The sequence below is a fragment of the Palaemon carinicauda genome, chromosome 22 (genome assembly GCF_036898095.1).
Source record: "Palaemon carinicauda isolate YSFRI2023 chromosome 22, ASM3689809v2, whole genome shotgun sequence".
Taxonomy (NCBI): domain Eukaryota; kingdom Metazoa; phylum Arthropoda; class Malacostraca; order Decapoda; family Palaemonidae; genus Palaemon; species Palaemon carinicauda.
The window spans coordinates 4565321-4580368 of record NC_090746.1 but is presented as its reverse complement, the minus strand read 5'-3'; the positions used below and the strand labels follow the sequence as shown (position 1 = coordinate 4580368).

General features: G+C 40.6%; 1 protein-coding gene across 4 annotated transcripts in view; it reads right to left on the bottom strand.

The window, feature by feature from the left end:
- LOC137616293 (ATP-dependent RNA helicase DDX54) overlaps positions 1-15048 on the bottom strand; it is a 121973-nt gene that overhangs the window by 92127 nt on the left and 14798 nt on the right. For all 4 annotated transcript variants that reach the window (XM_068345936.1, XM_068345935.1, XM_068345934.1 and 1 more), the window contains exons 4-5: positions 9873-10040; positions 2159-2292 (exon numbers count right to left, since the gene is read on the bottom strand). In XM_068345936.1, coding sequence (XP_068202037.1) covers positions 2159-2292; positions 9873-10040 — 302 coding nt within the window. The remainder of the gene's footprint in view (positions 1-2158; positions 2293-9872; positions 10041-15048) is intronic.

Sequence of the window (15048 nt, the reverse complement as noted above, 5' to 3'; positions counted from 1 at the left end):
TGACGGAGGACCCTGTGGCACCTTCATGAACCAGGTTGAAGTTGACTCGCATTCAATAAAAACCAAATTTCAACTAGAAAAGCACTTTGAGATTGCATACCTCCGCCACGGCAGCTTATTTCTTGAAACCAGCTTATCTTTCCCAAAATCAACTTAGACAGTAGACACATTTGAAGTTTGTTTGAAAACCATATGCAAACTTGGGGTTAAGGTTAGGGCTAATACGGTTGACCTTTTGCTCTACCTTAACCTTTGACCTAGGACTTTCAAAATTGAATCACTTCCACGTCTCAACACAACAATTAATCCATAAAAGTTTCACTACTCTATTAGCAAAATTCTGGCCAGCAAATTGTTCACAAACAAACATACAAACAAGGGTGAAAACATAACTTCTTCCAAACTTTGTTGGTGGAAGTAACTAGAAAAGCACTCTGAGTGATCACCTCCTCCACAGCACCTTATTTCTCGAAACCAGCTTGCCTTTCCCAGAATCAATTTACACCGTAGACGTGTTTGAAGTTCGTGCGACAACGTGCGAACTTGGAGTTAAAGTTAGGGTTAATTCAGTCGACCTTTTGCTCAACTTTGAAAAATCTAATCACTTCCACGTCTCAACATAACAATCCCTGAAAGTTTTACTATGAGTAAAATTGTGGCCAGGAAGTTGTTCACAAACAAACATAAAATGGGCGAAAACATAACCTCCTCCCAACTTCATTGGCGGAGGTAATGAAAAAATTTCTTATTCCAATTAACCTCCTGATGTTCATATTGCTTCTTTTCCAGAACTATACAACTATAAAATTCTAAAATTTTCCAATTTTCTGCCCTTCAATAAAAACATATACTTTGTAAACAACGCGCTATTATACTTGTCTAAGTTGCTTCAATCACTGGGAACTGATCAGACTTACTCCAAATTATTTGCTTACTACTGTGCATTAAGATGTCTTCCCTGGTTTTTTTCAACAATTATTACTTGGAATGTGCTTTGGACTTGTTTCTGATAGTTGACTATCTGTATTCCTTTGGTGTATTGTGATTGAAATAAAGTTGTGAAAAGTATGTTTTCCTCAAGGCAACTCTCATGTGATAGTACGATGTAATTGTCTGCCAACGAAGTTAACATAGCAAAGTACTACAGGGAATTTGCTGTTAGTTGAGGGGATAACAACAACAACGACAAGCCTCCACCATAAGACAATTCACAAAATAAGTCAACTTTTGATAGTATTTAAGCTTTATAAGATCTTAATATCACTAATTTTCTTTGTTAAAGCTCAGAGTCCGGTGAATCCTCTCTTAAAACATTAAATCCAGTCCTACCTGTCACACTGCCAACTTAACCTAACTCCCTGTGTTGAGTGTAGTGTTCAAAATACTTCTTTCAGTAAAGATTCTGAAACTTCGCTGCCCATTACAGATTCGAAAGCCTCACAGAACCTCATATTGTTTAATAACTTTATACCTTTCTACTGCTAAACCCCTGAATGCCACAAACCTAGTCCCTCTATAAAATAACTAGATTGTAAGGCAGAAGATCGAATGGGTAGTCTGAATCCTAATATCCCTCCACTTGCTAAAGTAAGTGCTCCTAAATCATATCACCTTACTAAGGTGGATGGCATACCATAGGTATGATTCCATTACACCTTATTACAGTAGTTTTGACACAATTCAGTTGTTTGCATCACGTTTCTTTGGCAATGTGTTCCACTAGATCATAAGTTTAATCAGTGAGGTAAATGTAGGTGCCAGTACAACAATACTGTACTTTATATGATTAATATTCAAGAACTTAATTTGGTATATATCTTATATGTATCTATCGTATAGATTCATTTAGAAAACACTACATCTATAAAATAGATATGGTACTACAGTATAGGGGTTTCTATGAGCAGCTCTATCATATGTGAAAATAATTTCAAAGATCACGAAGGTCTCAAACAGTTATGAAACACTAATCTAGATGATGTTTATGGGAAGGAGCAATGTTTGATACTATAGTAGCTGGGACTGCAAATTGTCATTCAGTGCTATCAGTAACCTAGAAGACAATATCTTATCAAACTACCTTAATTAATAGTCTGTTGGGAAAATGCAATACAGTATTCTCATCTATGTTAGCATCTGAACCATAAAGCCATCTTACCTTCCTGGTGTTGCAATGAGAATGTCAGGATTTTCATTCAATGCATAAAATTGACCATCCATATTATCTCCTCCCAGGATTACAGCTGCTCGCAGATTCATAAAACTGCCTAGTTCCTTTGTAAATTTCAAGGTCTGTTGAATAAAGTGAAAAATATACTATAGTGTAAAAAATCCTTCCTCTTTAATACAGTAAAACAATAATTATCACAATATATACCACGGTTGTAATTATTTGCAAGTTTCAAAGACACTAAATTCTGTTAATATATTGTAAATACAATAATGGTCTCAATATACTGTAGAGAATGTCAGTTCAATAAAGACCAATTGCTTTTTATACAAATGGTGTAATGAGAAAAAAAATAGAGAAAATATTTCTTTACTTATATCAGAATAATTCAAGTGTCACTGAAAATCAATAATTATAAAACATTTATACAAAGTTTACAGTATTTCCAAAAATAACCATTAAAAAATGCACGCTAAAGAAATTTAACTTCACTTTAATTGTAGTAAGGAGATTTGGTGCTATTATAGTATGCTATCTACCGCCGATTGTGCTATCTAACACCCCTCTCTGACTATAGTATGATACCCACCATCAGTCCCTAAGGATACGGTCTACTTGCTAATCCGCCTCTAATAAGGAGGGTCAATACCGACTTGATAACCCAACCTAACCTAACTCAACCCAACCTAACCTAACTTACAAACTGCTTATTATTATCACCCATGTCCTAACCTAGTCTAACCCAACCTAACCTAACCTACAAACTGTTTATAATTATGCATCCATGTTATCCTTCCAATAAATATTAAACTATCATTAAAGTCCAATGAGGATAACATACTGGTGGTAAGTAATCTGTTTGATAATCCTCATCAAACAGGAGGATTAACATTGACGGTAGATAACATACTTTGTGGTAGATACCATACTATAGTAGAAATTCGACAGTAGATAGCATACTATAATAGCACCGGAGATTTGATGACCCAAAAGGGTGGTGGTGAGAAAAGTGAGGATGAGAGGTTTTATTGCTAACTAAAGCAAACACAAACATATCACTTTAAAAATTTGCAACTACAATACAGAAGTCCTCAGGTTACGAAATTTCGTGGATGTTATGTATCTTCCATAAATCATAAATAAAATATGTTTACTCCTAACATTTGTGTCGTAAATATATAGACAGAAGTTTTCACGAGAGGTAAAAATTATTTTTTTGTGATGGAAAACAACAAAAGAAGAGACCTTTGCTTCTTGGGACTAATTCTACTGGTGACTACAAACTGAAGCCATTGCAAGTGTATCAGGCTAAGAATACGAGGTGGCCTGGTGGTAGCGTCCTTGCCTGGTGATTACCATACTGGGGTTCGAGTCCCACTTAAACTCGTTAGTTTCTTTGTTTGATGCAATCTCCCCATCCTTGTGAGCTAAGGATGGGGGTTTTGGGGGAGCCTATAGGTCTATCTGCCGAGTCATCAACAGCCATTGCCTGGCCCTCCTTGGTCGTAGCTTGGGTAGAGAGGGAGCCTGGGCATCGATCATATGTAATATGGTCAATCTTTAGGGCATTGTTCTCCATGATAGGGCAATGTCACTGTCCCTTGCCTCTGCCATTCATGAGCAGCCTTTAAAGCCTTTAAACTCAAGGGTATTTGGAAGGGTTAACTGTCTAACATTAAGAGATCCAATAAGGCCTTTGTGACATTTCAAGTATTTAATGACTGGTCAACAATTCTTCTGTGCCTGAAGTGGAGCAGTACTGTGCTTCCAAGGGTTTGCCCTTTAGTGTTGCAAGTGATGGACTAAGACCCTGGTTACCTGCCCACTTGGATACGCTTCATCTTAATATAAAGGTGGTTTACCTTCTACCCAATACCAAAGACCCTTTGCAACCATGTACCAAGGCTTTAAATACAACTGAGAAGAACAAGGACTTTTGGAAATCCAACAATATTTATTACAATGAACCTCCCCTGATGTTCATATGGCTTTAGTCTCCAGAAGCTTGGTTTTGTCTACAATATCAGTTAATAATGGAAAAATTACCCATTTTCTTTCCCATCAATATACTAAAGCTTCTAGTAAATAACAAGACTAAGGTCCACTAACAATAACATTTTGCACATGTATTGTCTTCTTCAGTCTTCCAGTAAAATTAGAACAAGGTTCAGTGAGTGCCAGATATTTTTTTTTCAATGGTTTAAATATGTCATCCCAATTTCTTGGCTACTGCTGAGTAGCTGTGTACAGGAATTTTTTTGGGTGAGCATGATGGGTGATGGGAGATGAGAATGTGAGAGAGATTACAATAGAGGAAGTGAGGAGAGCATTAGATGAAACGAGAGTAGGAAAAGCATCTGGTATGGATGGTGTGAGAGCCGAGATGTTGAAGGAAGTGGGTGTGACTGTACTTGAATGGTTGGTGAGATTGTTTAATATGTGTTTTGTGTTGTCAATGGTACCAGTAGATTAGGTTTGTGCATGTATTGTACCACTATATAAGGGTAAGGGAGATGTGCATGAGTGTTGTAATTCAAGAGGTATTAGTTTGTTAAGCGTAGTTGGAAAAGTGTATGGTAGAGTAATGATTAATAGGATCAAGGATAAAACAGAGAATGCAATCTTAAAAATACAGGGTGGTTTTAGAAGAGGTAGGGGTTGTATGAATCAGATTTTTACAGTTAGGCAGATATGCAAGAAATATTTAGCAAAAGGTAAGGAGGTGTATGTTGCGTTTATGGATCTGGAGAAAGCGTATGATAGAGTTGATAGGGAAGCAATGTGGAATGTGATGAGGTTATATGGAGTTAGTGGAAGGTTGTTGCAAGCAGTGAAAGGTTTCTACAAAGGTAGTAAAGCATGTGTTAAGAATAGGAAATGAAGTGAGTGATTGGTTTCCGGTGAGAGTGGGGCTGAGACAGGGATGTGTGATGTCGCCGTGGTTGTTGATGGAGTGGTGAGAGAGGTGAATGCTCGAGTGCTTGGACGAGGATTAAAACTGGTAGACGAGAATGACCATGAATGGAAGGTAAATCAGTTGTTGTTTGCGGATGATACTGTACTGGTTGCAGACACAGAAGAGAAGCTTGACCGACTAGTGACAGAATTTGGAAGGGTGTGTGAGAGATGGAAGTTGAGAGTTAATGTGGGTAAGAGTAAGGTTATGAGATGTACGAGAAGGAAAGGTGGTGCGAGGTTGAATGTCATGTTGAATGGAGAGTTACTTGAGGAGGTGGATCAGTTTAAGTGCTTGAGGTCTGTTGTTGCAGTAAATGGTGGAGTGGAAGCAGATGTACGTCAGTGAGTGAATGAAGGATGCAAAGTGTTGGGGGCAGTTAAGGGAGTAGTAAATAATAGAGGGTTGGGCATGAATGTAAAGAGAGTTCTGAATGAGAAAGTGATTGTACCAACTATGATGTATGGATTGGAGTTGTGGGGAACGAAAGTGACGGAGAGACAGAAATTGAATGTGTTTGAGATGAAGTGTCTAAGTAGTATGGCTGGTGTATCTCGAGTAGATAGGGTTAGGAACGAAGTGGTGAGGGTGAGAACGGGTGTAAGAAATGAGTTAGCAGCTAAAGTGGATATGAATGTGTTGAGGTGGTTTGGCCATGTTGAGAGAATGGAAAATGGCTGTCTGCTAAAGAAGGTGATGAATGCAAAAGTTGATGGGAGAGGTACAAGAGGTAGGCCAAGGTTTGGGTGGATGGATGGAGTGAAGAAAGTTCTGGGTGATAGGAGGATAGATGTGAGGGAGGCAAGAGAGCGTGCTAGAAATAGGAATGAATGGCGAGCGATTGTGACGCAGTTCCGGTAGGCCCTGCTGCTTCCTCCGGTGCCTTAGATGACCGCGGAGGTAGCAGCAGTAGGGGATTCAGCTTTATGAAGCATCATCTGTGGGGGATAATGTGAGAGGGTGGGCTGTGGCACCCTAGCAGTACCAGCTGAACTCGGTTGAGTCCCTTGTTAGGCTGGGAGGAACGTAGAGAGTAGAGGTCCCATTTTTTGTTTTGCTTCATTTGTTGATGTCGGCTACCCCCCAAAATTGGGGGAAGTGCCTTGGTATATGTATGTATGTACTACCCAAAAAGAGCCATGAGTAAATTAGCTTGCAGACCCTCAATTAAATGGTTTTTGCTTATTAATATTAATGATAGGGTTAAAAAAGGACATCATATGGAAATCTATAACAAGGTAATGAAACTGATTAGTCTTATAAAAGTTAAAAGGTCTTTGAGGTATTGAAGACTGAAACTAAAGAAAATTAAAATTAGCAGCCATTCTTAGTAATAGTGATAACAATTCAACAGTTAGCAGGGTGGCTAGGGCACCAGCCACCCATTGAGATAATACCGCTAATGTTATTAGATCCTTTGACTGGTCAGACAGTACTACATTGGATTCCTCTCTCTGGTTAAGGCACAGGAAAAATTATCCTTTGCCTACACATACACCGAATAGTTTGGCCTATCCTTTTCATATTCTCCTCTGTCCTCATACACCTGAAAACACTGAGGTTACCAAAAAATTCTTCTTCACTGAAGGGGTTAAGTACTGCACTGTGATTGTTCAGTGGCTACTTTTTTCTTAGTTAGGGTAGAAGAGACTCTTTAGCCATAATAAGCAGCTCTTCTAAGACACTCCAAAATCAAACCATTGTTTTCTAGTCTTGGGTAAAACCATAGCCTCTGTAGCATGGTCTTCCACTGTCTTAGGATAGATCTCTCTTGCTTGAGGGTACACTCGAGCACACTATTCTATCTTTATTTTTCTTCATGTTTTTTTTTTTTTTTTTTTTTTGAGGTTTTTATAGTTTATATGTGAAAGATATAATTTAGTGTTGTTACTGCTCTTAAAATATCTTATATTAATTGTTCATTGCCCCTCTTGTAGTTTATATATTTCTTTGTTTCCTTTCCTCCCTGTGCTATTTTTCCCTATTGGAGCCCTTGGGCTTATAGCATCCTGGTTTTCTAATGAAGGTTGTAGCTTAGCTTGTAACAATAATAATAATAATAATAATGATAATTATAATAATAATAAACCTATATTCTGTATAGTATTTGAAACAGCTGTCTCAAAAAACTGAGGAAAATTCCAAATCAGAACTTTCTTTAAACACAAGTTATAAGGTACAGTAGTTTAATTTATAAGATTTTACTCTGTCCAACAAATTTTTTGTAAATGACATGTTACTTCTGCACAGATGTGAGGTTATTGCATCTTCTCCAGGAGCTTGGTTTGATCATCCTTTAGCCATAAAATTTTCCCATTTTCTTCCCTTCAATAAACACAAGCACTTGGTAAAGGTATGAGCATTCCAGCAGTAAGTGGTAACTGATGAGCCATTCTCTTAGTCTACTCAGTTTCGCAATTGACATTATCGGTATCCTTTTGACAAAACGAGGAAGGGGGGGGGGGAGGTACATGAACATCAAGTGAGTATAGAAATAATAAATTTTGTCATTATTAAAATTGGTTTTTTTTTTCTGTGAACCTTCCCAGATGTTTATATTGCTGACTCACACACTACTGGAGGTGGGGTGCCACTGAAGGTAAGCAATAGAGCAAATTTATTTAAAAGTAATATACCTTAGTTAAGATTTGCTAACCTGGTCTAGATTAGTTTTAACAAACCCTCTCAAAATACTGTTTGAAATACTACTAGACTCCAGGTTGTTTAATAAAGCTATTAAAAAACATATGTATCTAGTCTACATGCTATTTCTTGACCTAAATGATACTTTGATACCAAATCAATTATTAAATCAAAACCCCTACGTACTAGTAAATTAGGGACCTAAGATTCAAATGGACTTGAAATTAATTAGACCATGTCACTGCAGCTACTATGGAGCCTAGAGCCAGGCAAACTTTATAAGCAAAAACCTACTTGATACACCAATGAGCTGATAAAACTCTTTCCAAAGAAAGGTTTCTAGAAAATTTAAGGGAAGTAGATGGCCTCCTCAAATTATGTACCTTCACTTTGAAGCCTATCATCAGATAAATATCTAATTTTCTGTAAGCTACTGTAACCAAACTTCAAATTATGAATGATACTGCATTTTTGGTCATAGGGTGATTAGGCACCTAAATCCCACAAAACACAAGAGGGACAGTACCTCAAATATCTCAAATTTTGTCTAAATAATACTAAAGGGCTCTTATTGGACAAATAAACTTACTTATGCTGAAATAATACATTCATTTCCAACAAAGGCATTTGAAAAAATTGAATCAAACTCTTAGCCTTACAATCAACATCCTGCAGAATTACAGACAAAGAGCTTATAGCCTCCGAAGAGATGTAGCAAACACTAAGGGTCTCCCACACACCAGCAAAACCTGAAAACTCGGCCAATGTAGATCCGAAGACTCCAATCACCAGATGTGTACTTCATGGGGACTGATCCAGGGGTATATACAAACGGGCAGTAGCAGCTGTCACACACCCAGAGACTTTTTGGATATTGCCCGGTCCGACCCCAACAAACAATTCACACACTTTATCCCCATCACGGCATACACTTGTCATTACACTGGAAATCACGACCGACACCCAGCAGATGGGGTTGACTGCGAATGGTCATGCCCCTACATCATCATATCTTATTACACCAATGTTAAACCCACAGGAGGGTGTTGTTTGCTTCTCTGAGATCTTGATCTGAGCAATAAGGGCCCAGTGGGCACCCTCATGTGTTCCATTGTCTGTGGTGTTGCCCCACATGGGCATTCAGGATTGGTGGCTAATCCCCATCTGTGGCAGTTATCTCCAGTTTTACCCACTTTTACCCTTGCTCTGTTTAGGGTTAATCAGTCCTTCCTAGTGAAGGTTGTTCTGCTGGGAAGGCCTTCGTTTGGGCTGGGCAGTGCCTTATTGGATGGCCATCAGTCACTTTCTCGCCACTCCTCTAGACTGTGAGCAGCGGCCCGGATTGGTTCTAGTCCATCCACTGTTGCAAAGCTTTAGCCCCCTACTACATGCACAGAGGAGTGTGGATCTACAGTCAGTTTACCCATAAACTGGTTGCAGCATCCACCCTTTCCCCTAGCAAACATTAACTTCTTTCTCCTAAAAAAAGAGAAAGAAAATGAAAAAGCTTCAAACAAACAGACTGTACATGTGTACAAATCAGCAACAAATGAAAAGTGAAGCTTCTCCAGATGGAAAGGGGTGGGGCTAGGTGGATAGCCACCAGTTATCCAACTTTAACATCAGACTCCAGCTAGCATTGAATCAATCTTATTAATCAAAGGTTTGCATGCCGCATAGGAACAAATACGAAACAAAACTCTGACTATTCAGTTAATAAAAACCTGGAAAAGGAAAATTAAAATACATTACCCAGTAGAAAAGTCGGCTGTGTGGACGCAGTCATGATCTTGATTCTGCATTATTGTCTATCTTATTTTTTAACATTATTTATATAAAGTATTGTGAAATTGAAGTATAACCAAATTGATCATTATAAGTGATATAATGATTTAATAGTTTTTAAATCAAGTAATTATAAGGAATAAATGCTTTCAGGTGAATGAAAAACTCGGCAATGTCTAATCAACAAGCATGGATTACAACATCTGTAAATCACTTCTACTAAAGGTGCACACACACACACACACAATATTACAGTATAAATTTTTCAGATGATAGTAAGAAATAAGAAAAAAATGCAACCCTACATCACAAAATTACCTGTAAAGCTAATTCCCGTGTTGGGGATAGGATGAGAGCACGGGCCCCTGTCTTGGCTGTGTGCTCCTGCAGTTTTTCAAACATAGGTATTAGGAAACAGGCTGTTTTCCCACTCCCTGTTCTTGCCATAGCTACAACATCTCTGCCCATCAAAACTAGTGGTAATGTCTGAAAAATTAAAATAAATAATTACAAAATGTTAAATAAAAATGCACAAAAGAGGAACATATTCTTATGGAAGTCCAATGGTACAAATTAATAAGTTCTCTAACTAAAGAACCAACATTAATAAGCAATATTTGCTATATTACAGAATAATACATGTGCCAAACAAAATCAATACAATAATACCTTAGTTTACCACTTTCATTCATTCTGGGAGTGAGCTCGCAACCTAAAATACTCATATTCTTAAACAATTCTTTCTACAAGAAATACTAACATTTTTAAAAAATACAACAAAAAAGAAAGAATTCTTAGAATGCTGGTAACATTGTATGGTAATCTGCTGTTTACCCAAGTTGCAGGCAAGTGATGCACTGGTCATTCTTAATCATGGTCAAGACTTGAGGGGTCAGATGAGGTGGGACATTAAAGTAAATGAATCAGGTTTGCATAGCTAGGAAAAATACAAATTATTTTCAAAATTTGTACAGTAGTTTGTTTCTACGCAGATACATACCCTTGTCATTTATAGGGGGAGTCTTCCTTGGGTGGGAGAAAGTCTTCGGAGTCCGAAGGGTACCTGTCTAACCCTAACCAAGCTACATCATAAATGATAGCTTAGACCGGCATTAACTTCACAGTCATTTTGGGCTTAGGGGGACCATCTGGGTCCCTGACACTGGGGGCACCACTACCCCTTTCACCACTGGCATCACTGGCAACACAGGAGACACTGGCACTGGGGGAACTAGGGGAGAAGTAAACTTAGCTACAACCTCCTCAACAAAGACATGGCGAGCCTACCTGAAAGACCTAAGGAACTGCAAGAATTTCTTTGGTCAAATACATCGTCGACAGTCGGCAAATTAATAGGTAAAAAGCTTCCAGCTTCCGAAGGGGTAGCAGCAAACACCGGGTACCCCACACACCGCCTAAACCTGAAAAGCCTGCTGAAGCTGATCCGAGGGCTCCTTTTTCCTGAAGGAAACTCCTCAGGAACCAAACCAGAGGTGTATACACAGGGGTGGCAGAAGTAGTTGCACACCATGAGGAGATATAAGCAGTATAAAACTTCAATTCTCCTTGGGCATTACCAAGGCAGACCCCACCAAAGGCTTAGCTCTTTTCTCCCCATTTAGTGTACGCCTGCCACGGCACAGGAAACCACAACCTACACTTGACACATAAGGATGATCATAATCATATCTCAACATGCCAATATCAAATCCACAGAAGGGCGTTGTCGTTTGCCTCCCCGAGGTCTTGATCTGAGAAATGAGAGCCCAGTGGACATCCCTATTTGTTGTGGTTATCTCCAGGTTTTCCCATTTTTACCAATGTTCTGCTTGGGATTACTCAGTCTTTCCTATTGAGGGTTCTCTACTAAGCAAGCCTTTGTTTGGAATGGGCAGCACCTCATTGGATGGCCATCAGTCACTTTCCCGCCACTTCTCTAGCCTGTGAGTAGCTGTCTGGATTGGTTCTAGTTCATCCCCAACAGCAAAGCTTTTGTAGGATTTCATTCTTCACCTTCCTTCCTGATGATTGTGGAGTGGATGCCTAGGGTCATTAATTTGTTTATTCTTTTCAATTCTTTATATTTTATATAAAGATGGTAGAGGTTTTGATTTTAGGGTACCAGTAATAATCTGACAGGATTTATTTAGCACTGGGTCTATATTATGTGCAGGGCATGATCTTCCCCACACTGGTGTACAGTACTCAGCAATGGAGTAACAAAGTGCTACAGCTGTTTGTCTCATTGTCTCATGATCTGTTCCCAAGCTGGTGTTGGCAAGTTTGATGAGGAGGTTGTTCCTAGCTGCCACTTTGTGTTTGCTTTTATTTTGCGTGCTTTTTAAAGAAGAGCGTTATGTCAAGGGTGACACTTGAAGTAGACTGGGTAGGGGTGATTTTCAAGTTCTTAGTCACTGCATTCGATCTTTAGCTTTTTGTTTGCCTGGTGATTGTTTAGGTGGAAGACACACACTTGTGTTTTGCTTGGATTGCCATTGAGTCCAATTGTTTCAAAATGCACAGGTTGTCTTCATATATACGTACCTGTAGATGTTCTGGTACTGTGGCTGGTCATCTGTAAAGATGTGAAATGCACAGGTCGTCTGCATATACAGTATGTACGTGCGGATGTTCTGGTACTGCAGTTGGTCATTTGAGTAGATGTTAAATAGCATCGGTGCCACAACTGACCCTTATGGAAAGGCCATTGTTCTGTATCATCCATTTGCTTTTCCTACCATCCATTTCTATGAGGAATCACCAACTGGAGAGCATTGATTCAATGATGTGAACTATGCTGGTGTTCTGTATATTTTGAGCGACCTCCAGAGGGAGTGTTCTATGGTTTAGTGTCATATGCTGCCAGAAGGTCGACAAAGACTGTACTGGTAATTTGTTTTTTCTCAAACCCGGCCTCGATGTATTGCATCAGGTTCAATACATGACTACAGCAGGATTGACCTGGTCTATAGCCAGCTTGGTCTGTCAACAGTTGGGGATAATAGCAAACAACCATGCCCCCTATATGATGCACAGAGAGAGTGGGGATCTACAGCCTATTTACTCATAAACAAGTTGCAGCAATTACCCTTTCCTAAGTCGAATAAACAGCCAATGTAGGAGGCCAAAACGTGAACCGAGATCGGATCTCGATCCTGGGGCCACAGCTAAGATCCCTGGCCACCCTGGTACCCAGGTATATCAAGCTGATGCACTTTAATGGTTCCACGCCTTGCCCCAATGAGGCAAGGACCTGCTCTGCACCCCCAAACTACCTTGATGTCCGGATGGGATAAGTTGTTTGGCCTCCATGTTGGGACCGATGTACTAGGTCGAAGCAGAGAGGCCCTAGTCTCGAGCCCTGAGCCTCAGGCAATGCTGCTGTGACTCGGGTCCCTGGCTACCAATGTTACTGGGGTGGTCTGATGTCAGCTCCGTGGCCAATACACAGGGCAGGGCCGTAATCTGGCATCACAGCCCCCTTGGGGCGTAGATAAGGGGCCCCCCCTTGATACCTTTGTAGTAGGGTGGTACTTAGGTGTCCCTCAGGGGCACAGGCCATACCTCGGGCTGCCTGAGGCACATTTCCTCTCTGAGTGCCCCTCCATTGCAGCAAACACTGACGGGTCAACCTGAAGATGTGCAGAAGTCTTGTTCTCCAGCGTGTAGAACCTCCCCTGCCTGAAGAGTGGGGGTGGCGGGACCTTGCTTGACCTACTGAAACGAAGTGAATTCTGACCTGCACATCTGATCATTCACCCTGTCCACGAGAAACGACCCAAGCAACTCCAACAAGGGCTCTGAACCTGGAGGGACACCAAAGTGCCGATCCATGACCAGTAGGTACCAAGGTAGTCTCCTCTTATCTCTTGCATTCATGAACTAAAGAGGCAATCAGTAGAGAGAATACCTTTGTCATGCCAAGCAGTCTTACTTTGCTCTTAACTCCACTGCGTAATTTTACTTTGTTGAATTTTCTACAAAGTCTAATGAATTTATCCTTGGGTCATACCCCACATGTCCACCAAGTTTCATTTAAATTGATTTGGTAGTTTTTTGTGTAACAATGTTCACAAAACTAAATAAAACTAAGAAAATATTAGCCATTTACTTAACAATGAAATTATTTTCAAAGTGCTTTTACAGCTTGTATTTTATTTAAAATGAATACAGATTCATCCTTGTGTCATACCAAAGTTGACTACCAAGTTTGGTCAAGATTGGTACAGTATATTTTGTTTAAAGCTGCTCACAAACAAATAAAACTAACAAACAGATGGGGGTGAATACATACCCTTTGCAAAATCTTCAATTTTGGAAAAGGCAATGAGCATAAGGCCCTACACAAAAGAAAAAAACTCTGACTTGGGGTAGTCTGACTCAGAGGGCTCCGGCTAGCCGCGCTTCCTCTTCCCTTGCCAAGACCCCAGTGAGAAATCATGTTCCGGAGACTCAGCTCCCCCACCAAAAATAAGACCGTTCTGTCCCAAGGACAGAGCCAGGCATGTAATTGTGGGCTGATGAAGGCCCGGCCAGGCCAACGGCAATGGGAGAACTGGTATGAGATCTAAAAAGAACATGAGGAGTACCAGGTACTTATCTTCCTGTGGGTCAGGGCGGACATGCAACCATGGCCCTGTGCTCCAAGCCACAGAGAGCAAGGCCCTTTGCCCAACACCCTTGACACACAAAAGCACTCAAGCGCTTGATAACAGTCTCGGATGGTACCACCCTCTAAGGTTTTAAAAGTCACTCGTGAAGGACAGAGGCAAGACAGTGACATTGAACTACCAAGAGGACAATGCCCATATGATCAGCGCCCAAGGCCGCTCCCCACCTAAGCAGGTAGACCTATAGGTTCCCCCAAAACCCCCCATCCTTAGCTTACAAGGATGATGAAGTTGCAGACACTATAGGAACTAATGAGTTTGAGCAGGACTAAAACCCCCATCTGGCAATCACCAAGCAGAGACGTTACCAATTAGGCCACGACAATCCATATCAAATTGAGACTACACATCGATAGAGGGAGTAGCAGCTGTCCAGTTTCCTGGAAGCAAGGGAGATGGAGGGACACTGTCGCAGGGCAAGAGGAAGGCACACTCAAGACTCATTGATCCGGCACCGAGCGGTGTTGATAGTACAACCACTGACACTGAGAGAGGAAGAGCAGGCCCTAGCAGCAAAGGAGGGGCAACGGGCAGCAGGGGAGGGGCAACGGGCACTGGTAGGAATCACAAGCACTGGGGTAACACCAGGGATAGGGCAACAGAACACTTCCCTCACTGTTGTCTTTTTTTATGCTCCTGCCTTTAAGGGGCCCCTGATCCAAGCATCTTACCTGCTGGGTCAGGAGCTACCCTACCAAACTTACCCTTCATCTTTAAAGGAACCACCAAGCTTCCTAACACAGGGGAAACACCATGCCCATTACCATTGGCATCACTGGGACATCCGAGACAAAATGCACAAGGGGGGTACTGGGGTAGAGGCA